The following is a 27,754-nucleotide window of genomic DNA, read 5'->3' as shown; positions in this document are numbered from 1 at the left end:
ATTTCAAAATCTTTCAATACAATATTTTTACAGTGATCTGTGATCAGTGATCTTTGATATCACTACTGTAATTGTTCTGGAGTGCCACAAACCACACCCATCACGTAAGACAGTGAACTTGATAAATGTGTGTGTTCTGACTGTTCCACCAACCAAGCAGTGTGGCCATCTCCCTCTCCTCGGGCCTCCCTGTTCCCTGAGACACAACAGTACTGAAATTGAGCCAATTGCAATATAAACCCCACAATGACCCCTAAATGGTCAAGTGAAGGGAAGAGTCACACATCTCTCACTTTAAATCAAAAGCTAGAAATGATTAAGCTTAGTGAGGAAGGTATGTCAAAAGCCAGAACAAACCAAAAACTACACCAAGCAGTTAGCCAAGTTGTGAATGCAAAGGAAAATTCTTGAAGGAAATTAAAAGGGCCAGGACAGTGAACATACAAATGATAAGAAAAGCCAACAGCCTTACTGCCGACATGGAAAAAGTCTGAGTGGTCTGGATAAAAGATCAAACCAGCCACAACATTCCCTTTAAGCCAAAGCCTAATCCAGAACAAAGCCCTAACTCTCTGTAACGCTATGAAGGTTGAGAGAGGGGAGGCAGCTGCAGAAGAAAAGTTTAAGGCCAACAGAGGTTTGTCGGTGAGGATTAAGGAAAGAAGCCGTCTCTGTAGCATAAAAGCTCAAGGTGAAGCAGCACGTGCTGATGCAGAAGCTGCGGCAGGTTCTCCAGAAGATCTAGCGGAGATCATTCGTGACGGTGGCTACACCAAACAACAGATTTTCAGAGTCGGTGAAACAGCCTTCTGTTAGAACAAGATGCTACAGAGCTTTCCCCGCCAGAGAGAAGTCGATGCCTGGCTTCAGAGCTTCAAAGGAAGACTGACGCTGTTGTCAGGGGCTAACGCAGCCGGTGCCTTAAGCGCAAGCCGATGCCCACGTACCATTCTGAAAATCCGCGGGCCCTTCAGAATTGGGCTACATCGACTCTGCCTGTGCTCTACCTGCCTGTGCTCTGCTTGGTCACCCAAGAGCTCTGATGGAGGCGCACGAGGAGACGAATGCGGTTTTCACGCCCATTAACACAGCATCCATTCCGCAGCCCGTGGATCAAGGAATCATTTCAACTTCCACATCTTACGACTGGAGAAATGCATTTCACGAGGCTAGAGATGCCATAGATAGTGATTCCTCTCATGGATCTGGGCAAAGTAACCTGAAGACCTTCCAGATCGGACTCACCACCCTAGATGCCATTAAGAACATCCGTGGCTCATGGGAAGAGGTCAAAATATCAGCATAAATAGGAGTCTGGAACAAGTGGACTCCAACCTTCATGGGTGACTTTGAGGAATTCAAGACTTCATGGAGGAAGTGGAGGCAAGATGTGGCGGAAGGAGCCAGAGAACGAGAGTCAGACATAGAACCGAAGATGGGACTGAATCACTGTGCTCTCATGACCAAATGTGAACAAATGAGGAGTTGCTTCACGTGGAAGAAGAAAGAAAGGGGTTTCCTGAGATGGAATCTAGTCCTGGTGAAAATGATGTGAGGATTGTTGAAATGACAACAAAGGATTTAGAACACGACATAAACTGAGTTGAGAAAGCAGCAGCAGGCTTTGTGAGGATGGGCTCCAAAGCTGAAAGAAGTTCTACTGTGGGCAAAAAGCTATCAAACTGCCCCACGTGCTACGGAGAAACTGTCTGTGAAAGGAAGGACCGATCAACATGGCAAACTTCAACGTTGTCTTATTTTAAGAAACTGCCACCCTGATCAGCCAGCAAGCCAAGCCATCAACACTGAGGCAAGCAAGACCCTGGACCAGCAAAAAGATTTTGACTGGAGGAAACCTCAGATGAAGATTAACATTTTCTTAGCAATAAACTATTTTTTAAAATTAACAAATGTACTTTTTTCAAACATAACATTATTGCACAGTTAAAAGACTACACTACAGTGTAAACCTAAGTTTCATATGCACTGGGAAACCAAACACTTCATTTGACTCACTTTATTCGATATTTGCTTTATTGCAGAGGTCTTGAGCCAAAACCAAAATATATCCAAGGTATGCCTGTATTTACTATCTGTCATTTTAAAGAAAAACTTTACCAGTCCCTGATATACAGTTAGAGTAACCAAGAAAAGAGGAGGAAATGGGACAGAAAAGATATTTGAAGAAATAATGGCCAAAAACTAATCCTGTTTTTAGAAACCAGTACATAACCTTACATATTCAAAAAGCTCAATGAAATATACACAGAATCTACTAAAATCTAAGAATCTACTCACCATACCTAAACACTTACATTCACCTTCTGAAAACCAAAGACCATGAGAAAAAGTGGAAAGACATCAGAGAAAAAAAGACACGCTACTTACAATGGAGAAATGATTTGAATGACTACAGGGTTCTCGAAGAACACCAGAGGACAGAAGACTACAGGAAAAACCTTTTAAGTAATTCAGGCTGGGGGAGAAACTGTCAAATTGGAACTGCACATCCATGGAAAATATGATTCACAAGTAATGATGGAATTAAGGACATTTTCAGAGAAAGAAAACTAAGAAAATTTGAAGAGACATGCTAACCTGAAAGAACTTAAGGGGGAAAGTATCAAAAACAGTAACGTTTGGAGATTTCAATATCCCATTCAATTATGGACAGATCTACGGGCACCTACCTGGGTGGCTCAGTTGGTTAAGTGTCTGAGTCTTGATTTCAGCTCAGGTTATAATCTCACGGTCATGGCGTTGAGCCCTCTGTCAGGCTCTGCACCTGCCTTTACTCAACCTATTTGCCACAGCTGATCATTATCCCCTCCTTGACAGCTTTCTAGAATCCCATCCTCACTCGTTTTCCTTCTCAACACCCCAACACTAGAGTGATCAACCTTGGAACCTCTTCTCTTCCCTATCTACACTTCCTGAGAGATCACAGCCAGATTTATGGCTTTAAATAACATCTGTATACAGAAGACTCCCACATTTTAATCTCCAACCTCCCCCAGGAGCTCCACACTCATATATCCAACTGCCTACCTGACACCTCCACAGGGGTGTCTAATAAACACCCCAAATTCAGCATATCCAAATAGAACTAATGACCTGCCCCTCAAAACCTGGTGCTTCTGAGGCCTTCCCAGTCTCAGTAAACAGCAAACCGTATTTCAGGTTCCTCGGGCCAAACACCTCACAGTCACCCTTGATTCTTCCCCTGCTCTACAAACGCATCCAAATCCTCAGATCTAGTGTGGCACTACCTTCAAAAATATATCCTGAATCTGACCATTCTTCGTGACCACGTCACTGCCACCATGGTCCAGGTGACATCTCCAAGCTGGATGCTCAGGAGCCTCCAACCACTTTCCTGCTGCTGTCCCACACACTTCTCTCCTCACACCCCACAAGACCCCATGTCATCTGATGCCCCACTGCCCTCTGGCCTCAGTCTCCACTTCTCACCTTAACTGCACCTGTCACAAGCTCAACTACGTTCCCCAAAAAATTCATATGAAGTCTCAACCCCAAGTACATCAGAATGTAACTGTACAGTTGCCTCTTGAACTACATGGGGGTTAGGGGCACCAACCCCTCACTGTGCAATCAAAAATCCATGGGTAACTTTTGACTCCCCCAAAACTTAACTACTAATAACCTACTGTTGAACAGAAGCCTTACTGATAACAAGCAATTAACACTTATTTTGTAGTGTTATATGTATTATATACTGTATTCTTAAAATAATACCTAATTTCTTAATTTTCATCAGTATTTTGAGGCTGCAGTTTATCTGTGAGTTTTTTCAAATTCTTGCAAATCTCCGAAAAATGTTGATTTTATTGAAAAAACAATTCATGTAGAGGTGGACCTGCACAGTTCAAATACTTTTTTCCCCAAGTATCAAGTATAGTTGGAGATACTGCCTTTAAAGAGACAATTAAGGGGGCGCCTGGGTGGCGCAGTCGGTTAAGCGTCCGACTTCAGCCAGGTCACGATCTCGCGGTCCGTGAGTTCGAGCCCCGCGTCGGGCTCTGGGCTGATGGCTCAGAGCCTGGAGCCTGTTTCTGATTCTGTGTCTCCCTCTCTCTCTGCCCCTCCCCCGTTCATGCTCTGTCTCTCTCTGTCCCAAAAATAAATAAACGTTAAAAAAAAAATTAAAAAAAAAAAAAAGAGACAATTAAGGTTAAATGAGATCACTAGGGTGGGCCCTAATCCAATGCAACTGGTGTCCTTAGAAGAAGAGGAGATTAGGACGGATGGATGGACAGACGCATGCACACACACACACACACCAGAAGACACAGACAGAGAGAAGTCAGCCATCAGCAAACCAAGGAGAGCGGCCTCAGGAGGAAGCAGTCCCGCCAACACTTGGACCTCGGCTTCTAACCCCCAGGACAGTGAGAAAAGAACATCGGTTGTGTGGGCCTCGCGTGCAGCACTTCAGTCTGGCAGCCCTGGCCGCACCACATTCACGCCCTTGTCTCTTCGGTACACCAGGTATGCGTGTCCCAGGGCCTGCGCAGTCACCTTCCCCGTAGGCAGGGCTGTGGATTCTACTACATCCATTTTCAGCTGCTGAAATGGAGGCTTGAGGGTATTAAATGACTTGCCCAAGTAAGGCAAGAGAAAAGACCAAATCAAATTTTATCTGGTTCTGTGATGTATGAACTATCTCCACACCTGACCGATACTCAATACAGAGAAAAAATACAGAGAAAAAATAAACTCACTTTTCGACCCAGAGCACCGAGACAAGCTTCACCCCTCTCTTCTGTGCTTTGTCCCAAGTGCTCTGGTATCCATCTTTGAACACCACATGAGTTACTTGTTTGTTAAAAGTTTTTGAAACCTGTAGACAAAAGGCAGAAAACAAAATGTAAATTACCACTTATGAACAATTGGATAAGTAAAGTTGATCAAAAAGGACACTTTATTCAATATTTGTCAAAAGGAAAACATCTAAACTGCCCACCCCAGCAATTCCATTTCTCAGAATCTGTCACACAAAACTACTCTAACAAATGCACCAAGCCACTTAAAAAACCTATCTGCTCCAGTTAGGATGGTGTGTTATGCGTGTGTTTATCTCTACTCCCTCTCAAAAAACCTCTGACGTGAAGAGTTAGAGTTGGCAACGTGTTTTCAGTAGAGAGCATGGGAGCCGAGTCAGATAATTAAGGACATTTAAGATAAGCTTTCTACACCAAAGACATAAACAAAATGAAATTCACAGGAAACAGACAATAAAGAGAATACTGATGAAATTAAAACACTTATTTAACATATTTGGAAGGAAATAACATTCATTTAAATCTTCAGAAGATATTGTGCTCATGAAAAATTAAGATGGGGAAAATATTTTTTTAAAAGGATCAGAAAACTAAAGAGCTCTTGGAAATTAACAATATCATGCCATAAGTTAAAAAAAAAATGCTTATAGAAATGCTGGACAATAATATACTTGAGAAACTCTCCCCTGAAGGACAACAAAAAGACAAGGAGATGGATGCAATAGAAGATAAGTAATAACATCAGCTCAGACCAGGAGAATGAGAAGCTAAGTAAGAATAGTTGAAGAAATACAAGAATAGAGAAAATGGAAAAGAAATCAGTAAAGAAATAATCCAAGAAAAACTTCTCAAATGAAAGGGCATGGATTCTAGATCAAAAGGATCCCTAAGGGCCCAGCATGAGAATGAAAGCAGTGCCACACTGAGCATATTATCGTGACATTTTAGTAGAGCCAGAGTAAAGAAAGATTTAATATTCTTTAAAGGTGAAGGTGGGGATAAATCACACTCAACAGTGAGACACGACAATGGCACCAAGTTTCCCAAAAGCAATCTGGAAGTCAGAAACAATGGAAAAGTGCCTTCAAGGAAAAATAATACACACCTAGCAATTCACAATCAGCTAAAATATCAATCAAAGGTAAAGAAAGGTATAATAAAGGCATGTTCAAACTCATAGTGTCAAAGAATTTTCCTCTTCTATGTAATCTTTCCAGAAATAGAAGTCATCCAATACATAATTCTTTCAACAACAGTTAATTTTATCAAGATAATATATGCACACTGTTGGGAAATATAAAGGTAAATATCAAAAGAAACATAAAAACTGATCTGAAAAAGGCTGCCTTAATAAAACAGAATGAGAAGTGTAGACCAAAGGATTGTTGGTTTCTCTTTGTTTTTACTATGAACTTCACGGCACTGCACAATTGTCCTTTTAATCAACATGTATGTATTGTTTTGATAAAATACACAAACATATCTGTCTATCTACCTACCAGAAGGCCATGGAGAGCTGTTGAGGCAGTGAGGGATTATTACTGAGCCAAGATTCTAGGTACAGATGGACACAATCAGAAGAGTTTAGCATTCTGGGTTATTCTTTTCCTAGGACTTTGTCAAATTTAGCAAACACTGCATAGCACTTCTAAATGCCTCTGAGGACAAGGTGGACAAAAATTGGACTGCCGGCCTCAGAATGGGAAAAGGGAATCTGGCAAAGCCCTCACATCTTGGATGGAGACCCCAAAGGGCTGATACAGAAGCAAGGGTGAACCACACCTACAGGGACCCACACAGGTCTACAGTCCAGTTTTAAATAATCTCCAATCCTGCAACTGGATTAAGATAATCCTGGATTATGAGCACTAAAAACATCATGACTGAAGCAAACGTGAATCTATTTTGAAAAAAGAAAATACAATTCTAGGTCTCAAACTAATGCTGAACAATTTTAAATATATACAATACTCAACTAAAAAACAAAGGCATAACAAAAAAATGTCCAACAACAAACAAAATATCAAGCTTATCTAGAGATGAAGTGAGAACATAAACCACTAGATAAAACAGAAAAGCAGACCTAGATGCTGCAACTTACCCAACAAAGCCTTGTGGAACACAGGGAAAGCCCAGCTTCAGGAGAAATGGAGAAGTACAATGCTGTGGAGAGTTTAGCTAAGCTACTCCAGGGTACTGCTGCCATGGCATCCATTTTGTTTGGCCAAGCAGCCTGCAGGGGTCTTAAACCAGCACTAACCCCTCATGCAAGCACACACCCTAGATAGCCCCCACAGTCACAAGCAAATGTCAGTTCCCCAGGGGAACCTTGTGACCAACCATCTCCTTCACCTCCAAGGTCCTTCCCCTTGTGTACCCCTTAAATAAGATCCCATGGAGCTACCAAAACCTTACTCTTTGATGTGAATTGACTAATCCATCCCCAGCCTAGGAAGCCCAAAGCATCCATCCTTGAGCCCTGCCTTCTCTCTGGCTGCACCCTGCCCTGACCTCCCCATGTGGCCCCTCCAGGTATGTCATGTACCTCCTCCAGGACCTGTTAATAATAAACTGTTTCAGTTTCTCTATGGCTTGTTGTTGAACTGTGTTCACCATCCAGCACCTTGAGTTCCACTTAACAAATGTTAATTTAACAATGTCATAAAAAAAAATGCATATATAAAAAGAAGGTTGAATATCAATGCACCCATCTGAAAAAGCTGGAAAAAGAGCAACTAATTAAAACCAAAGACTGAGTTAGGTGATTATAAAAATAAGGCCAGAATTAATACAAAGAAAAGGAGGATCAAGAACACCAAAAGTTGGTTCTTTGGAGAAACTAATAAAGTCAGTAAAACCCAGATAAACGTTATAAGGAAAATAAGAGAGAAGGTACAAATAACCACTATCAGTATGAAGAAGGTATCACTATAGATCATGAAGACATTAAAAGATTCAAACAGAATATTATGAATAGCTTTGATCCAATAAGTTTGAAAATTTTAGATAAAATGGATACATTTCTAAGAAAAAAATAGCTTTCTAAAATCACTTATAAGAATAGAAAAAATGCATAATCCTGTTTTCAAACAAATGAAAAACTGTAACAGAAAGTTTTTTAAAAATCTACAAAGAAAACGCCAGGACTAGTTGGCTTCATCAGCAAATTATATCAAAAATTTTAAAAATAAATAATACCAAACCATACCAACTTAGAATAAAAAGGAGTCACAATTCTGCAACTTGTTTTATAAAACCAGCACACTAGTACTAAACCACAGGAACAGAAAATGACTAGCCAGTATCACTCCCTGAATATTTGCAAAAAAGAAAAAGAAAGCAAACTGTACCAACAATTATACAGAAAGGATAATACAACCCCACCCCTTGAGTTTATTCCATGACTACAAAGTTGGTTAACATTGAAATAAATGGTTATTCACTACGTTAACAAAGTAAAAATCTTAAGATCATCTCACTACGTGCAGGAAACACATTTGATGAAATCAGAAAGTGGATTCATGAAGAAAACTCTTAGCAAGTTGGGACCTGATGTTAAAAAAAACTGCATTAGGCATACAATAGGTGTTACATATGTAATCTAAAAAACAAAACAGACTCATAAATACAGAGAACTGGTGGGTACCAGAGGATAGAGGGGTGAGGAAATGGGCAAAATATGTGAAGGTATAAACTTCCAGTTACAAAATAAGTCATGGGGATGAAAAGTACACCATAGGGAATACAGTCAATAGTACTGTAATAACTTTGGTGCCAGATGGTAGCTGGATTTACCCTGGTGATCATTTCATAATATTTATGTGTGGAATTCTATGTTATAAACCTGAAGCTAATATAATATTGTATGTCAACCACACTCCAATTAAAAAAAAATTGCATTAGGTGGGGCTAGAGGAGAAAATGGTGGCCTCCACAGGAGTTCAAGTTCCTCCTCGTAATTTCCGCTTGTTGGAAGAACCTGAAGGAGGACAAAAAGGAGTAGGCGATGGTATGGTTAGCTGGGGCCTTGAAGATGATGAAGATATGACACCTCTAAGGTGGGAAGGCATGATTATTGGACCACCATGGACAAAAACAATATATAGCTTGAAAGCAGAATGTGGACCTAAATACCGAGAAGCTCCTCCATCAGTTAGATTTGTAACCAAAATTAATATGAATGGAATTAATAATTCCAGTAGAATGGTGGGTGCATGGAGTATACCAGTGTCAGCAAAATGGCAAAATTCATATAGCATTAAAGCTGTACTTCAAGAGCTAAGACGTCTCACGATGTCCAAAGAAAATGTGAAGCTTCCACAGCCACCAGAAGGACATACAACAATTAATTTTAGTGGATCTCAAACTTGTCTTAAATCAACAACCTTCTACTCATGTTAAATGACAATGCAAAACACCCACACATTAAGTAAAAGAATTCCAGGTGGTAAACATGACCTGGAAATTTGTGAGAATATATTTAATATATGTACACCATTATATTTTCAGCTTACAGGAGGAAAAACGCGGCACCATTTTTTTTCTCTTGTTAAGGCACTGTCATTTAACCATAAACCTGGAGTACTCAGAATTCAGGTTTACAAGATGAAAGCACGGAGAATCAGATGCTGTGGAAGCATGTTTCTGAAAAGTAAAAAAATCTCAAAAAGGAAAAACAGAAATGGCATGCTTTATCCATCTTAGTGAAAGAGATTCAAGTTGAAATTGTCTCAAGTAGCAGGTACAATGAATCTCATCACAAATTGTGTTAATTTTTGAAGTGGTGTCGGTGCTGACCACTAGTAGTATCAAAAATATGTTCAGGATTGTTTTGATACCTGTATTTATAATAAAAAAATGTTGTGGGGGAAGCCGATGGGTATCTGTTAAAAGCCATTCCTGTGTGTTACGTGTAACAGACATGGTAAATATTTGTTTACAATCTTTGATAAAACATGCATTTAAGAGAAATCAACAAAAAAGGAAACAGGTATATGGATATGTGATTTCGAGATTAAAGTTAGTCTTAAAATGTAAAAAGAAAAAAAAACTGCATTAGGTGAAAATTTCAAAAGTTTTCCCTTGAGTAGAGGAACCAGACAGATGCCTGATATATGCACTCTATTCAACACTGGTCCTCACCAGTGCAGTACATCAAGAAAAAGAATAAAAGGTATGAGGATTAGAAAAATAGAAATAAAATTAGAAAAAAATAGAAATAAAAATAGAAATAAAATTCAAAAAATTGAATATTATGTGTACATAATATTCAATTGTGTACTTTTTTTAAATCCTAAAAAAGCCCTATCTCATAAATGATTTTGCTAAGTCTTCTGGACACAAGGCAGATATGCAAAAATTAACTATTTCTATATACAAGTAACAGAAAAAGGAATTTAGAAGATGCCATTTATTTATTAAAAAAAAAATTTTTTTAGCGTTTATTTATTTTTGAGACAGAGAGAGACAGAGCATGAACGGGGGAAGGTCAGAGAGAAAAGGAGACACAGAATCTGAAACAAGCTCCAGGCTCTGAGCTGTCAGCACAGAGCCCGACACGGGGCTCGAACTCACGGACTGTGAGAACGTGACCTGAGCCGAAGTAAGACACTTAACCGACTGAGCCACCCAGGTGCCCCAGAAGATGCCATTTATAATAGCATCAAAACTGCCCAGAGAAAACTATGAAACATTACTTAAAGAAATTAAAGAAACCAAAATCAACAAAGGCATACAGGTTCATGGGCTGGAAAATTCAATTTCATAAAAATGTCAGTTCTCTCCATACTGGTCTATTTTTATCAATCCTAATCCCATTCAAAAATTTTTAAAAGCTTTATGCTGTACACTGATAAACTGATTCTTATATATTTGGAAAAGCAAAAGTCAAAGAACAGCCAGGACACCTTGGAAGGAAAAAAAAGAAAGACTTCTGAAGTTTCATTATAAAGAACACTTAAGACTGGTTTGTCATGAGAACAGATACACAGATACAGAAACATATGGTGAACTGACTGATGGCAAAGGTATTACTTCGGAGACCAGTTAAAGGAGATTTGTCAATGAATGGTGCTAAGATAAAAGAATATTCACATGGAAAAAAATGAAACAACTATTTCATACCATGTATAAAAACCAATTCCAGATGCACCGTAAATCTAGATGTAAAAGGCAAAATAAGGCTTTCAGAAAATAACACAGAAGAAATCTTCATAACCTTGGTATAGGCACAGACAGTTTTTTTAAACAAGACCCACACAACAAAGCTCACCACAAAGAAATAATCTGGGTTACAATTATCGACAAAAGATACCATAGAGAAGATGAAAAGACAAACCACAGAGTTAACTGAAAATCTTGCAATTCATATGGCCAGAAAAGATTCTGGTCAACTGAAAAATAGAGAGAATGCTTACAAATCAAGAAGGAAAAACCCAATGGAAATTAAGAGCTGGAGCCCTGAACAGACTCAAAATAAATATACGAAAACATGCAGAAAGATAGAATTTCAAGCCATGATGATATACCACCAGACACGCACCAGATGCGGACAGGAAAGACAAAACCAAGTACAGTTGGCAGTGGGGCTCTCGAACGCTGCTAGAAGTAACAGGTGTCAAGTCGAAACCATCGCTGTCTCCCTCAGATGTGAAAATGGCCTATCACACAGGAAAACTGCTTGTTTTCAGAGGATACATACTGAACCTGTTTGGGGGCAAATTTTATCTGGGACTTACTTTCAAACAGTTTAGGAAAAAACACTTTCACACGTAAATATACTGCATAGAAGAAACGATGACGCAACAAGTATGTTAAGATGTTAATTATTGAGTCAGGGTGCCTGGGTGGCTCAGTCGGTTGAGCGTCCGACTTCAGCTCAGGTCACGATCTCGCGGTCCGTGAGTTCGAGCCTCACGTTGGGCTCTGGGCTGATGGCTCAGAGCCTGGAGCCTACTTCTGATTCTGTGTCTCCCTCTCTTTCTGTCCCTCCCCCATTCATTCTCTGTCTCTCTGTGTCTCAAAAATAAATAAACGTTAAAAAAAAATTTTTAAAAAAATTGAGTCACTCTGTTCAACTTTTCTCTCTGAAAATTTTCTCAATTAAAAGGTGAGAAACAGGGGCGCCTGGCGGGGCTCAGCCAGTTAAGCATCCGACTCTTGGTCTCGGCTCAGGTTATGATCTCAAGGTCCGAGTCAGGCTCTGCACCAACAGCGTGGTGATTCTCTCCCTCTCTCTGCCCTTCCCCTGCTCGCTCTCACTCTCTCAAAAATAAACAACCTTAAAGAAAAAAAAAAAAGAGAAAAACAAAAAGATCCAAGGAGATCTAAGATCTTAATACTACTCTTTTTTTTTTTTTTTAAGTTTATCACTTTTGAGAGAGAGACAGAGTATGAGCAGGGGAGGGCCAGAGAGAGAGGGGTAGACACAGAATCCAAAGCAGGCTCCAGGCTCCGAGCTGTCAGGACAGAGCCTCACGCGGGGCTCAAACTCAGAATCCACAAGATCAAGACCTGAGCTGAAGTCGGACGCTCAACCGTCTGAGCCACCCAGGCACCCCTTAATACTACGATTAAAGGCCATTTTGTCAGCTCCCACACTCCATGGCCTTTTTCTCAGCCAGTGTAATTTGTTTTAGCCCAAGTCTGCAGCAGGTATCAAAACAAAGCCTTTGAATTTTTTTTTTTCAATGTTTTTTATTTATTTTTGGGACAGAGAGAGACAGAGCATGAACGGGGGAGGGGCAGAGAGAGAGGGAGACACAGAATCGGAAACAGGCTCCAGGCTCTGAGCCATCAGCCCAGAGCCCGACGCGGGGCTCGAACTCACGGACCGCGAGATCGTGACCTGGCTGAAGTCGGACGCTTAACCGACTGCGCCACCCAGGCACCCCCCCTTTTTTTTTTTTTAATTTTTTTTTTTTAAAACAAAGCCTTTGATCTCTCCATCAGGGAAGGGACTAAGACAACAAAATTTAGAAGCACCCTCTCTGCCCGTAGGTGAATGCCACCCTGGGTTTTACACCCTGGGTGCCTCTCTTGCCTCAGCCTAAACTCTGGCCCTGCCTTCAACCATCTCCTCACCAAGTTAATGGTTTTAAAGTTCCACCTTTGAAGTTCATCCCTCTTCTGACGCGCAGACTTGTTTTCCAGAATCTCCCGGCATTCTCCTTTCGTCCCTGGGTCCAGGGCTCCCGTCACCTGTCCTCCACACACTAAACAGGCTCCACTCTCAGCACCTTGCATCCTAAACACCTGAGCCATGACACCTGGCCCACAGGGTCTTGCCCCTAAAATGTTACCTTTAGCCTTAACTATCTCAAATTCCCTACGTGTGGATCCAAATGTCCGTCAGATGTTTTCAATAGGCCCAAATTCGCAATCTTTCCCTTAAAAGATTCCTTCCTCCTCCTCTATTTCTCACTTCGGCCAACAACATCCTGCATCCAATTAGCCAATGGCAGAAACCCCGTGTCTATCCTAGAGTCTCCTCTCACCACCCACAAAACCAACCGTTCTGTAATCCTACTGTTATAATGTGGTCCTAGTATGCAACGTGGCCCACCCGCCACCTACCCACCGCCTTTGTCCTTCTTCCTTCGTGTTCTAAGCAGTAACTCCCAAAACAAGAAAATCCAAGTATTTCTATCACGTAAAGAGGACTGCCACGCGCAGCCGGGGGAAAATGAGTTTCTCACCTTTGCTCCCATGTCCACAAGTTGGTTTGTAAATGTCTTTGAATAATTTTCTGTTCCGTTTACTGACCAGACTTCAACATAGGCCACTACATCTGAAAACAAACAAGATATTAACACGCAACCGATTTAGGGCTCCTGGGTGGCTGGTGGGTTAAGGATCCGACTTCCGCTCGGGTCATGATCTCACAGTTCCTGGGCGTCGAGCTGAGAGCTCCCAGCCTGCTTGGGATTCTCTTTCTCTCTATCAAAAATTAACAAATACTAAAAAAAAAAGTTTTTTAAAAACCCACGACATGTAATATATTTGAAATTCTAACATTCCTCTCCAAGGATTTCAACAGATTTTCATCTTGTTCTACTTACATCAAAAAGTAAATTTAAAGCTTCTTCTAACAAACACCTACGCCAAACAGCATCAGTGCTACTATGGTTCTTAAAACTTCAAGCCAAGAACAACTTTATTCATGCGCATGTGGGGCTTACCTTCTTAACGCTGGATGCTCTTCCCAAATTCCTAAACCCTGCTTAACTCCCCAAATTCCCAAACCGTGCTCAACTTTCCTAGGGAAGAGCATGTTCTCCACAAAGGACCATACAACCACCCAACTTTACACTGTGTACAGGGGGGCAGCCCCCGCATCCACAGAGGGTGGTGACACACGGGACTCAAGGACAGCCCCACACCCAATAGGGGCGGTGACAGCACCGCACTGGGGGACAGTCGCCTCCATGCCCCACAGGATAACCCCCCACTCGCCAAAGGGGCACCCCACAGGAACAGTGACAGTACTGGACTCGGAGAGCCCCCCTCCCCACAGGGACACCCCACAGGGACGATGGCAGTACTGGACTCGGGGACAGTCCCCGCCACACCGCACAGGGATGGTGACAGCCCCCCACTCCCCACAGGGACACCCCACAGGGATGGTGACGGTACTGGACTCGGGGACAGCCCCCCACTCCCTACAGGGGCACCCCACAGGGACGGTGACGGTAGTGGACTCGGGGACAGCCCCCCACTCCCCACAGGGACACCCCACAGGGACGGTGACAGCCCCCCACTCTCCACAGGGACGGTGAGAACACCGCACACAGGGACACAGCCTCCCTCCACAGGATGCCAGGCTGACTTCCGGAAAGGCCAAGCTCGCGTCCCCACGAGCCCCGCGAGCTCCGTTCACACGCTCGCCGAGAACTGGGCGCCCGCCGTCAAGCCCGCCCGCCGCCTCCGACTCAACTCAGAGTGCGGGAATTCCCCTCACCTTTCAAGACCCCGCCGCCTGGCGTCCCGGGAGCCTCCATGAGAGACCCGCAACACGCGAACCCGCTGCACCGTCCCAGGCCGCGCTAGCCAAGAGCGGGTGGCACTGAGCATGCGCAGGACTGACGCGCGCCCCTCCCCTCCGGCTCTGAGGAAATCTGCTAATCCGCGTTTTCTAAACAGCCCGGGGAGGAGGAGCGTTGGTAAAGTCCCAGCTCGCGTTAAAGGAGACCGAGGGGCTTTTCCAGCGCCCAGACTCGGATTCGTCCAGCAGCCTAATAACGCTGGTCAGCGTCCCCCTCTGCGAGTCTTTCGGTCCTCTCGGAAATTACGAGGACGGGTGTCCCCAAAAATCCCCGAATCAAACCCTTCTGTCTCCGTAAGGACACTTGGAAGCTTCCCGGAGCCACATCTGGCGCACCAGGGAGCGGCGGACGCTTAGGAGGCACAGTCCTAGGTCGCAGGCCGGATGGGACTTCCGAGAGATAACTGCTCAGAATCTCCTACAGCGAAGTCTCACCCTCACCCCGCGCGCACCGAGTCCTCGTGTGCCGCCCTGTAGTCGGTGCACGGAGTTCCGGTTCGGGGAGCCAGACCTCTACTCCTCCGCGTGCGCGAGAGCTCGTGGGGCCAGGGGCACCTCTAGAGACCCCGGGCCTCGGATCCCGCGGTGGGGGGGGGGGGGGAACCCCGGGCCTCACATCCTATCGGGGGGAATCCTGGACCTCAGATCCTGCGGGGGCTTGGAGGGCGAAGGGGAACCGGGTCTCAGACTCCAGTAGGGCAATACCTCAGATCTTGAGTGGGGGGGGGGGGGGGGGAGGGGGGTGAAGGGGATCGGGGTCTCAGACCCCGCTAGGGGGATCCCGGACCTCAGATCCCGCAGGACTAGACCTCAGGCCCTGCGGGGGGGGGGTGGTTTCAGACATCGCTGGGGGGTGGGGGAACCCCAGACTTAAGATGCCCACTTGGGAGAGGAGAGAGAGCCGAGTCTCTGGCTCCACTGGGATGACGCTGGGACTCAAATCCCGCGGGGAGGCGGGGCGACAGGGATCCGGGTCTCAGACCCCTCGGGGGGGGGGGGGGGGGGGGGGTGGACCCTAGACCTCAGATGCCTGCCGGAGGTACGCTGGACCTCAGACCCTGCGGGGGCGGGGAGAGCCGAGTCTCAGACCCCGCTGGGGGGACCTCGGACCTCAGATCCTACGGGGGCACGCTGGACCTCAGATCTTGTGGGAGGCGGGGGAGCCAGGTTTCAGACCCCGCGGGGGGCTATGGGGACCCAGGGTCCCAGATCCTTTGTGGGGCGAGGGGAGCCTGGTCTCACCCGTCTATGGGGACCCCGCACATCGACCCAGCGAGAGGATGTGGGACCCCGGGCCGCAGATCCCGGCTAGAGATGTACCCTAAACCTCTGACTACCGAGGCGGGGTGAGGGCGCGGGGAGCCTTGCCGGGCCATCCCACTCGCGTTTTGCCGCCCGCAAATCCCGGAGCGGACTTCTCCGGGCGGGATCGGGCGAACCTGGGAGGGAGCGGGGAAGACCGGCATTGGTGAACAGCCTTGTAGCAGCGCGGTTGAGCCTCCCCGGGATTCAAACCTCCCGCCCTTTGAGCTCCGCCCACTCCCGCAGGGCCCACCCCGGGCACTGCGCGCACGCGTGCTGTTGGGAGCTGCTGGCTTTGGCTGGGCTGCGCGAGCTCCCACGTGTTCCTGGAGAGGACTTTTAGGGCCGGGAAGGGCTTGCTTGGTTTGTGTTTAATCTCCCTGAAACACTGAATCAGTTAAAGGGTCCATGCCGTCTGTATTAAAGGATGAACCACCGAATGTATAAAAACCTTCATTTCCAATGATTTCAGCCCCATCTTTGTGTTTTATCCTGTAGAACACATCCCATTCCGGAGCTAAGTGGAAAACAATTTTAAAGTTAAAGGGACTTCCTTGTAACCTAATGATTAGAGTACGGGCTCCATTTTGGAGTCAGACTGGACTTGGACTTTGGAAACTACTATCCACCACTTACTAGATGTGAGGTACTGATGTGAGTCACTGAAACTTTTCAAGTTTCATTCTCCTGTTAAAACAAACGAACAAAAAAACCCACCTTAATAGTAGAAATAGTAGCTGACGTTTGTTGAGCCCTTTATCATGGGCTCTAGAGGTATTATCAAAATTAATCTTACCTAGGAGGTGAAGGTTCTTATTCAATTTACAAAGCATATATAAATGTATTTCCTCCTAGATTCTCACTAAAATTCTGTCATTTTAGAGGTGTTCATTATCGTACCGTGGGGGCAACAGTGGACTGATTCTCCCCCTCCCCACCCCTATTCCTTTACAATTAAAAAAGCTTTGTCTTATTCTACGTTGGATCATTTTACGCTCACAGAAGAACATAGTAGAAAAAGTGAGCAATATTATCTCATTTACACAAATAAGCAACCAGGTTCAAGGGAAGTTATCTGACCAGTCCAAGGCAACATAGTAACTAGTGGTGTCAGTTGAAACTGGAAACCACACATGTTTAGGACTTTTCTACTAAATCCAGTGACAGGGTATATGTACATATATGGACCACCATCCTCTCCAGTCTTCCTTTCATCCATCCATTCATTCATCCCCATTTGTTATAGCAGCTGTTAATAGGATCCAACCAGCACACAGGTTCTAAAGAATTACCTTGAGCACATGCATACCTTGAGCCAAAACCCCACTTCCTAGACTCAAATCTCTGATCCATAATCACATCATTATCACAAATGGTTGGCCTAACAAACTGAAGAAATGGTAACACCTTTACTTGGGAGTGTGAGCTCAACTCAGTATTGAAGATAAAGTTATTGTCCTCACCAAGTAAGTGACAGTGAATGCTAAGAAGATTTAGAATCACATAATGGCGTGATAAAACAGATAAAACCAATCACCTTTGCCATACAAAAGGTGGTATAAAGGGGCACCTGGGTGGCTCAGTCAGTTGGGCTCTTGGTTTTGGCTCAGGTCGTGATCTCACATTTTGTGGGTTCAATCCCTGCATGGATGGAGCTGTGTGCTAACTGTGGAACCTGGTTAGGATTCTCTCTCTCCCTGTTTCTCTGTCCCTCCTTTGCTCCTGCTCTCCCTCTCTCTCTCAAAATAAATAAACATTTTTTTAAATGAAAATAAAAATTTTAAATGGTGGTATACAAGTTCAGTATTTAGTAGGTTCTTCAGCTTTAAGGTCACAAATATTTTCTCCTATGATTTCTTTTAGAAATGTTATAGTTTTAGGCTTTATCCTTAGTTTTAGGATCAATTTTGAGTTAATTTTTGTATATGGTAAGGATAGGGCCCTAAGTTTGTCTTTTGCATGTAGATATCCAAATGCTCCAGCATCATTTCTTGATAAGCTATTTTCTCCACTGCATTCATGCTTTTGTACCTGAGTCAAAATCAGTTGTGCATAGATGTATGGTTTATTTTTGGACTTTCTGTTTCATTGAGCTATTTGTCTAACTTTATACGAATATTGTATTGTTTTGATTACTGTGGTTTTATAAATAAGTTATAAAATCAGATAATGTAAGCCCCAAAACTTTGTTCTTTGTCAAAATTGTTTAATGTATTCTAGATCTTTTGTATTTCCACATGAATCTTAAAATCATCTTGTCATTTTCTACCAAAAAAGAATAAAATACCCTGCTTGGATTTTGATTGAAATTATGTTGAATTTCAGATCTATTTGAAGGAGAATTGACATCTTAAAAATATTAACTCTTTTGATCCATTAACATTTATTTAGGTCTTCTGTAATTTCTCTCATCAATGTTTTGTATTATTGAGATGAGTCTTTTTACAACTTTTGTCAAATTTCAAATCCCAACGTAAGTATTACCATTTTTTATGATACTGTAAATAATTTTTACAATTTCCATTTCTGTTAATATATGGGAATATAATTGGAGGGGAGGTGGGTGGTTGGATGGGTTAAATAGGTGATGGGGATTAAGGAATGCAGTTGTGATGAACACAGGTGTTGTATGTAAGTGATGATTCACTAAATTGTACACCTGAAACTAATATTACAATTTATGTTAACTATATGGAATTTAAATAAAAATTAAAAAAAGAAAAAAATAGTTCTAATAGCTTTTGTACATTCCCTGTGAAGTTCTGCAGATAGCCACGTTGTCTGTTTTAGGAAGAAAGCTTTTCTTCTTCCAACTTGGGTCCAATGAGTGTGGGGGGGGGGGGGGGGGGGGGGGGGGGGGCTGCAATTAACAATAGATTAACAGGAGGGTGGTGCCTGGGTGTCTAGGTCAGTTAAGGATCCAACTTCAGTTCAAGTCATGATCTCACGGTTTGTGAGTTCCAGCCCCAGCTTCAGGCTCGGTGCCGACAGCTCAGAACCAGGAGCTTGCTTCGGATTCTGTGTCTCCCTCTTTCTCTGTGCCCCTTCCCCACTCATGCTCTGTCTCTCAAAAATAAATAAACATTAATTTTTTTTTAATAGATTAACAGGAGGAAAAATAAGGCTTGTTTTCATGTGTTGTCTGTACACGCAGAAGTACTCAGTAGTGCGTAATTCACTAAACAGCTAGAGATGAAAGGTTCATATACCAAACCTAATGAAGTAGGGCGGGGAGTTTGGGGCTTTATGGGAAAGTTTACTGGGCTTTGTGATGCTCATGGGAATTGGGGCAGTCTGTTTCCCTGGCAGCTGCATTCTTAGGAAACTCCCTCAGAGGAGTGCTTAATGGTGGCCGTATTTTCTGGAGGCTCTGTTTTCAGGTAAGGAGAGTTCAGATAAGATTTGTTCCTGCGTCTTCTTTAGCTTGAATGTTTTCACTTTAATCTTTATACCAATTCTGGGCATCCAAGTGGGTCCCCACATCTGCAAATCAAGGCAGCATTGCTTCCCGCTTTTCAGTCTGGGTGTCTTTGCTTTCTTTTTCCTGCCTGCTTACACCGGCCAGAGCCCAGTCCATTGGTTCTCCGTCAAGGGGCACTTTTGTCCCAGGGAGACATTTTTGGCTGTCACGATTCGGGAGAGGGGATTTCTACCAGCATCTAATGGGTAGAGATCAGGGATGCTGCTAAATACCTTCTAGTGCACAGGACAGCCTCCAAACCAAAGAATTACCCAGGCGAAAATGTCAATGTTGCCAAGGTTGAGAAACCCTACTCCCAGCAGAATGTTGGATGGAAGTGGTAAGGGCCATCTTCCTTGTCTGGTTCTGCATTTCAGGGAGAAGCATCTGGTCCCTCAATATTAGCTGTGACGTTAGCTGTGGGTCTTTCACAGATGCCCTTTACAAGGTTGAGGAAGTTCCTTTGACTTCCTACTTTGTAGGAGTTGTCCATTTTTTAATTTGGGAATTTTTGGAACCAGGATGTTTGATTTTGTTAAGTGTGTGTATTTTTAATCTACTGAGAGAGATGATCATATGGGTTTTTTTCTAGTTTGTGAGCAGTGAGCTACCCTGACTGATTTTTGAATGTTGAAATAACCTTGCATTTCTAGGATAAACCCTCCTTACTCATGATGTCTTATCTCTTTAATATATTGTCTGATCTGTTTTGGTCAACTTTGTTTAGAATTTTGTACATGCCTCTTGCTCTGTTTGTGACAGATCTGGGTCCTTGGTTTTCTTGGAGCAGGATTCTCACACAGAATGTGGTGACACTGAGGCTTTTCTTTCCAGGAAGCAGCTTTTATTCTTTTGGGTTTGTACCCAAAGAACTGAGTCCCGAACATCCCGTAGCATAGTTTTTTAATACATTTTCTCTTTCTTTGTCTCCCATATATGGTAACACACACAAACATGTAGTCTGATTAAGTAGTCTCGGTTTACAAGGTCATGAGGGATGTTGTCACGTAGGCACATAGCCAGGTTACCTTGAAGTTGTTGGTTTTTTTTTTTTCTTTTCTCTCTTTTTCTTTTCTCCTTAGGGAGGAGACCCTACCACATTCTTGTAATGGAAACTTGGATATACAGGAAGGAAAAAACCCCAAAAAGTGTTAAAATGTGGGGTAAATTTAAATGAATGTTGATTGTACAAATAAAACAGAACATAAACGCTGATTCTATAAACCATCAATAATAGTCTTCTGACGTTAACATACAGTGTGTATCCAGCAATGATGCCTGACAGTAGTGATGTATCAGTCAGGAAGCTCAGATAGTGAAAGTACTCTCAGGCCCTTTCATTTTACAAGAAGTGAAAGTACTCATTTTTATTACAGTGTAATAAGGCAGGGATGTCTTTGCAATGTCTAGGGAAATCAAGAAGAAATTAAATATTGTATAACTATCAAAATAATAAAAGAGGAAATGAAATAATAAAACATAATCCATACCAAAAAAAAAGGAAAAAACATGTAGCAAGCAGGAAAATGCTCATAAGACACGGTAGATTTAAATCCAAATTTGTCAATAATTAAGTAAAGCACCCATACCTGATGGAAACACTCAAGAGAATAGAATTTTTTTTTTTTTTTTTTAGTATATATGCATACAACCAAAGCCAAGATCTTACTCAATGGGGAAATACTACAGGCATTTCTACTAGATTCAAAAGAAGGCAAAAATGCCCTCTGTGTACACAATTATCCCACGTTATACGGTGGACATATTAGCTACTCTAGTTAGACAGAGACGTCAATAAGTGGCTAAAAATTTTAAAAATAAAACTATTTTTATTGCAGAGGAAACAATAGTACACCTGGAAAACCCTTGGAATCACTGATAAAACTAAAATAATAAATTCAGCAAAGATCCAGAAATAAAATAACATACAGTTAGAGGCTGCACGGGTAGAGAAAACTCCATGGGCAAAAACAAAGAATAAACTTTAGAGGAAAATGTGCAAAACCTATATGAGAATAACTTCACAACACTCCTGTAAAACACAATAGTGGCTTTGAACAAATGAAGAGACATCCCTTGTTCTTAGATGGAGTGCTTAACATCATAATGATGTCTGCTCTAACTGAACGCAATCCCAATTAAAAAATATCAGGGGCGCCTGGGTGGCGCAGTCGGTTAAGCGTCCGACTTCAGCCAGGTCACCGTCTCACGGTCCGTGAGTTCGAGCCCCGCGTCAGGCTCTGGGCTGATGGCTCAGAGCCTGGAGCCTGTTTCCGGTTCTGTGTCTCCCTCTCTCTCTGCCCCTCCCCCGTTCATGCTCTGTCTCTCTCTGTCCCAAAAATAAATAAAAAACGTTGAAAAAAAAAATTAAAAAAAAAAAATATCAGTAAAGGTTTTGATGGAGGTGGACAAGTTGATGCAAAAACCCACGTGGAAAAGCAAATATATCAGACTAAGAAGTCCCTGGAAAAGAAGCTACAAAGGGACCAACACAGCAGACATAGCTGTCATTAAAACTGTGGTCCATGGGGCGCCTGGGTGGCTCAGTCGGTTAAGCGTCCGACTTCAGCTCAGGTCACGATCTCGCGGTCCGTGGGTTCGAGCCCCGCGTCGGGCTCTGGGCTGATGGCTCAGAGCCTGGAGCCTGCTTCCAATTCTGTGTCTCCTCTCTCTCTGCCCCTCCCCCGTTCATGCTCTGTCTCTCTCTGTCTCAAAAAATAAATAAACGTTAAAAAAAAATTAAAAAAAAAAAAAAAAAAAAACTGTGGTCCTGGCACATGACCAGACAAACGGGCCAGTGGTGAGGGTCCAGAAACACACCCAAGTTCATGTGGACGTTTGCTATATTGTTAAGGTAGTGTCGCAAATCACTGCATCAAAGATAAATTTTTGGTGTCATCGGGAAAAATATATATAAAATTAAGTCAATATTTCCTACCGTACGTAAAACTAAGCCTAAAATGGATTGGGGATCTGAATGTAAAAAAAAATGTAAACACGAGAACACACTATCCACATGGGTGAAGGGTGGAGTGGTGAATTCCAATATAACCTGGGTGTAGGGAAAAAGCTTTGTAACTGTAGCTCAAACAAAACCAGATGCAACAGAAGAATGGTTAAAAACAGAAAGCAACATACCATGAACAAATGCAAAAGGCAAGGACAGAGATCGGAGTCAGAGAGATTTGAAAGTACTGTGAAGGATGGGAGGAGGGGAGGGGCCAAGGAACTCAGCAGCCTGGAGGGGCTGGAAAAGGTCCGGAAAACAAACCCTGCCCCAGAGCACAGTCCGCAGGCACCGTGACTCAGTCCAGTGAGACTCACCACAGACTTCTCATTTCCAGAACAGCAAGGTAATAAATTTACTTGTTTGGAAGAAAAAAAAAAAAATTGGGGGGAGGGAGGAGGCAACTGAAAAACTGGAAAAACATAATATTTCTAGCATATTTTTTTAAAACTCTTAAAAGCTTAAGAAGAAAGACCAAATATTATATAGAAAAATGGGCCAAGGGGGGGTGCCTGGGTGGCTCAGTCGGCTGGGCGTCCGACTTCGGCTCAGGTCATGATCTCACGGTCCATGAGTTTGAGCCCCGCATCGGGCTCTGTGCTGACAGCTCAGAGCCTGGAGCCCGTTTCGGATTCTGTGTCTCCCTCTCTCTCTCTGCCCCTCCCCTGTTCATGCTCTGTCTCTCTCTGTCTCAAAAATAAATAAACATTAAAAAAAATTTAAAAAAAAGAAAAGAAAGAAAGAAAAACGGGCCAAGGAGGAGATTGCTAACCTTACTCATAACTAGAGAAATGTAATCTAAAACTACAGGGAGGTGTCATTTTACCTTCAAATTGTCAAAAACAGGGGCGCCTGGGTGGCTCAGTCGGTTAGGCCTCCGACTTCAGCCAGGTCACGATCTCACCGTCCGTGAGTTCGAGCCCCGCCTCAGGCTCTGGGCTGATGGCTCGGAGCCTGGAGCCTGGAGCCTGTTTCCGATTCTGTGTCTCCCTCTCTCTCTGCCCCTCCCCCGTTCATGCTCTGTCTCTCTCTGTCCCAAAAATAAATAAACGTTGAAAAAAAAAATTAAAACTACAGGGAGGTGTCATTTTCCCTTCAAATTGTCAAAAACAGGGGCCCCTGGGTGACTCAGTTGGTTAGGCCTCTGACTTTGGCTCAGGTCATGATCTCGCAGTTTGTGAATTCGAGCCCTGCGTCAGGCTCCGTGCTGACAGTGTGGAGCCTGCTTGGGATTCTCTCCCTCTCTCTTTTTCCCACACTTGTGCTCACATCTGCACACACACTCTCTGTCTCTCAAAATAAGAAGTAACCTTAAAAAAAAAAAGAAACAAACAGAAAAGCTAGACAATAGGTTCGTTCTATTGGAAATGCCATGGGTAAATAATGCTATACACACTAATGGAAATCAAGATTTTTTACAACTTTTTGGAGGGGAGTTTGGTAATGTCTAACAAAGGTGCACGTGCTTCTACTTTCTGACCCATCAATTTTACTTCTAGGAATTTGAAGATATTCTTCTGCAATGTGAAGTGCACATACACAATCCTATCACTGCAGCATTGTGTGTAACTGCAAAATATTTGAAACCGTTTAACTGCTCTCTGGAAGAGCAGTTGAGTAAATTATGTTCTATCTACACAATGCAACACTGCATCCGTGAATAAAAAACAAAAAAGAGTGAAGAAGATTCCTATGAGCTGATACGGAACGATTTGCAGGTTATATCATTAAGTGACAAAAAGCGAGTACAAAAACACATTCATAGTATGTGTTATGGGTTGACTTGTGTCCTCCCAAAGTTCCTGGGTTGAAGTCCTAAGCCCCAGAACTGCAGAACATGACCGTATTTGGAAATACTCATCGCAGCTACATTTGGTTAAGATAAAGTCATACTATGGGCGCCTGGGTTGGTTCAGTCCTTTAGGCATCCGACTCCAGCTCAGGTCATGATTTCACAGTTCACGGGTTCAAGCCCCACATCAGGCTCTGTACTGACATCTTGGAACCTGCTTGGGATTCTCTTCCTCCCTCCCTATCTGCCCCTCCCTGCTCTCTCTCTCTCTCTCTCAAAAATAGTTAAATATTAAAAAAAGATGAAGTCATACCAGAGTAAGGCGTGGCTTAGAAAATGAGAAAATTTGGACTGAGGTGCACATAGGAGAATGCTGTGTGAACACTGGAACTCTGTGGCCACAAGCCAGGAAGCCACCAGGAGCTGGGAGAGAGGCCTGAATCATATCCTTCCCTAGTGCCTTCATAGGGAGTGTAGCCCTCCACCACCTTGACCTGGGCTTCTTAGCCTCAAGATCTGTGAGACAAAAAGTGTCCGTTTTTCAAGCCACTTGGTTTGTGGTGCTTTGTTATGACAACTTTGGGAAACTAATCAGTATGCTGCCTTTCATGTAAAAAGCAAAAAGAGGGGCGCCCGGGTGGCTCAGTCAGTTAAACGTCTGACTTTGGCTCAGGTCATGATCTCACGGTTTGTGAGTTCGAGCCCCGCATCTGGCTCTGTGTGGACTGGTTGGAGCCTGTAGCCTGCTTCGGATTCTGTGTCTCCCTCTCTCTCTGCCCCTCCCCTAACTCGTGCTCTGTGTCTCTCTCAAAAATAAATAAAAATTTAAAAAAATTAAAAAAAAAAAAAGAAGGCTAGATAAATGTGAATCCCTTACTTTGGATTATTGTACTATGGAAATACACACTAAAGGGTTTAGGGTAAAGGAATGTCACGTTTACAACTTCCTGTCACATTTTTCAGGGAAAAAACCCAGGCACAAACATATCCATTCATATAGGTAGAGAGGAAATGATAAATGTGGTAAATGTCAACATTTCGGGAATCTGGGAATGGCCAGTAGGAATTCTTTGTACTATTTTTGTACTTTTTTATAAGCCTGAAATTCTTATTTTTTAATTTTTTTAATGTTTACTTATTTTTGAGAGAGTGCGCACTTGCGTGCCCAGTGGGGGAGGAGCAGAGAGAGGGAGGGAGGGGGAGAGAGAGAGAGAGGGAGAGAGAGAGAGAATCCCAAGCAGGCTCTGGGCTGATAGGGTGGAGCCTGACGCAGGGGCTCGATCTCACGAACTCTGAGATCATGACCTGAGCTGAAATCAAGAGTCGATGCTTCACTGACTGAGCCACCCAGGTGCCCCTAAGCCTGCCATTCTTTAAAACATAAAAAGGTTACAACAATTGTGGCAGGAAAAGTAGCTGGCTGGGCTAGACTGTGCTCACCCCCATGGTCCTAATCCCTCAAGGGAAAAGACAAATACTGGCCTCGAGTAAGTGGTGGCCTCGACCTGCCCAGTGTGGTTCCAAGCAGCTAGACTGTTCTTGCTTAGCAAATAAGGGATCTGAGAATACTCAAGCAAGGAATCAACGTAATCATTTAATATAGCTAACCCTATCATTCGAAAAGCAGGAGTACGTGGGTGGTTCAGTCATTTGCGTGTCTGACTCTTGATGGCCGCTCAGGTCATGATCTCTCAGTCGGGAGATCAAGCCGCTCATCGGATTCTGTGCTGAGCCTGGAGCCTGCTTGGGATTCTCTCTCCCTCTCTCTCTGCCCACCCAGCTTGTGCTCTCTTTCACAATAAATAAATAAACATTAAAAAAAAAAAAAAGGAAAAGTAGCTATGCTATACCATTGACGATCATTTGCGCAGAGTTCAGGATTATTTTAGTAGAGAATTAAAAGGTCTAGAAAAATACTGGCTTAAAATACTATATCAAACACACACACACACACACACACAAAACCTATTCCTTATATGAACCATAAACTGAAAAGATATTTACTCTGTCCAGGGAAGAGTCTCAAGTGTAGAGGTGTTTTGATTTAGCACACTATTTCAAGGGCGGCCTCAGAGCTGTCACAAAAGCCTTGTTCAAATAAATACGTAAATAAAAGGCTTAAGCCAGCAACCCATCCCTGACACACAGAAAAATACTGAAGTTAACCGATGTTATCATCCAATCCAGTGCTATTTGTTTCTCAGATTAGAGAAATAAATTTGAATCAGCCTTAGAACTCAGGTCTTTTGACACGTTCGAAAGAAAACCACAGCCCCAAAAGGAGTCACTTGGGTTAAGGCCCCAAATCAGTAGTCCAAGCCTTAACATCTAACCTAACTGCAGTTCCAAACCTTGGAAATGTAACCTTCAACCAGTCCACAGAACTTCCTGGTCATTACAGGACGTTTGTTGGTGTTAGGACCTTAAAGGAAAGGGAGACCCCTTTGCTCCCCTTAGGAGGGCAACTTTGCCTAAACAGTGCAGTCTATGCTAATACATTCTTTTCTTCCCTTTTTTACGCCCTCTCTCTGCCTAAACGAAATCTTTCTTTCGTTTAGCTCCGCGGACCCCCCTTTCTAGTTAGCAGAAGGAATGCTGTCTCATTCATGGATTGTTTAATAAAGCTAATTAGACCTGCACATTTACTCAGTTACCTTTTTTTTTTTTTTAAACAGATGACAGTTGTGGTGTTCTCAGGTTTTTAATTCTCATTTCTCTCCGCAGGTGTTTATTGAGCATCTTGTCTGTACCAGGAACTGCATAAGGCTTTAAGCCTATGGTAATGAGCCTCTTGGCGGATTCACTACCTCTGCTTATCAGAGGGAGAATCTGGCATCGAAGCTGAGGACTGCACATCGCATTATCAAGGGCAAAGTTAATTAAAACTAACGCGCTCCAAGAAACGTGACCTCTGTATGCATAGGCTGTACTTTTATTTTTCTGCCACTGCGTTTCCATTCAGGGTTTTTAATAAAGTAATATAATCTAAAGAAAGGATCTGCCGAAGTCTAAAACAAGTTGTCTGTGCTTCTTCTTTCTACTCTCCGCAGAAGGATAAACGATGAAAGCCACTTTTCTCTGCCAACACTCACCCTCAATAAAAGGGGTATATACTAGAAAGCCCTTTTATACACACTGAGGACAAAGGAAGAGTGGAAAATATTGACTTTTGTGGGGCTCACACTTTAGCTCAGCTCAGCAGGTTTCTTGCAGACAACCTGACAATGCCTGGACATGAATCGAGACGTGCGCATCTCCGGCAAGTCTGGACTGCAGAGTCGGATAAAAGGCCTCGTGCTTCAGAAGGGAACCCTGGTTCCCCAGAGTCTCAAGTTCCCTCTGGAATGGT

General features: G+C 43.2%; 2 protein-coding genes and 1 long non-coding RNA gene across 5 annotated transcripts in view; 2 read left to right on the top strand and 1 right to left on the bottom strand.

Moving 5' to 3' along the window:
* MCPH1 (microcephalin 1) overlaps positions 1–15,107 on the bottom strand; it is a 275,139-nt gene extending 260,032 nt beyond the window's left edge. For 2 of the 3 annotated variants that reach the window (XM_043557483.1, XM_043557473.1), the window contains exon 1: positions 13,499–13,590. Coding sequence is in view for 1 of the 3 variants with exons in the window: in XM_043557464.1 (XP_043413399.1) it covers positions 4,743–4,861; positions 13,499–13,590; positions 14,761–14,800 (251 nt within the window). In the remaining 2 variants the exon portion in view is untranslated. Of the gene's footprint in view, positions 1–4,742; positions 4,862–13,498; positions 13,591–14,760 lie in introns of those variants that run through there. The other variant, XM_043557464.1, reaches the window with a different exon arrangement.
* Positions 8,469–9,664, top strand: LOC122470183 (ubiquitin-conjugating enzyme E2 variant 2-like). The gene has a single exon (XM_043557518.1). It carries the CDS (start codon positions 8,724–8,726, stop codon positions 9,201–9,203), a length of 480 nt encoding a protein of 159 aa, XP_043413453.1. The 5' UTR covers positions 8,469–8,723; the 3' UTR covers positions 9,204–9,664.
* Positions 15,108–19,429: 4,322 nt separating the features above from the next.
* On the top strand, positions 19,430–27,321 carry LOC122467427. The gene is made up of 2 exons (XR_006292960.1): positions 19,430–19,526; positions 27,130–27,321. It is a non-coding gene; the product is annotated as an uncharacterized LOC122467427 (long non-coding RNA).
* Positions 27,322–27,754: the final 433 nt, after the last annotated feature.

The sequence above is a fragment of the Prionailurus bengalensis genome, chromosome B1 (assembly GCF_016509475.1).
Source record: "Prionailurus bengalensis isolate Pbe53 chromosome B1, Fcat_Pben_1.1_paternal_pri, whole genome shotgun sequence".
Classification (NCBI taxonomy): Eukaryota; Metazoa; Chordata; class Mammalia; order Carnivora; family Felidae; genus Prionailurus; species Prionailurus bengalensis.
This window is presented reverse-complemented; position numbering and strand designations above follow the sequence as displayed.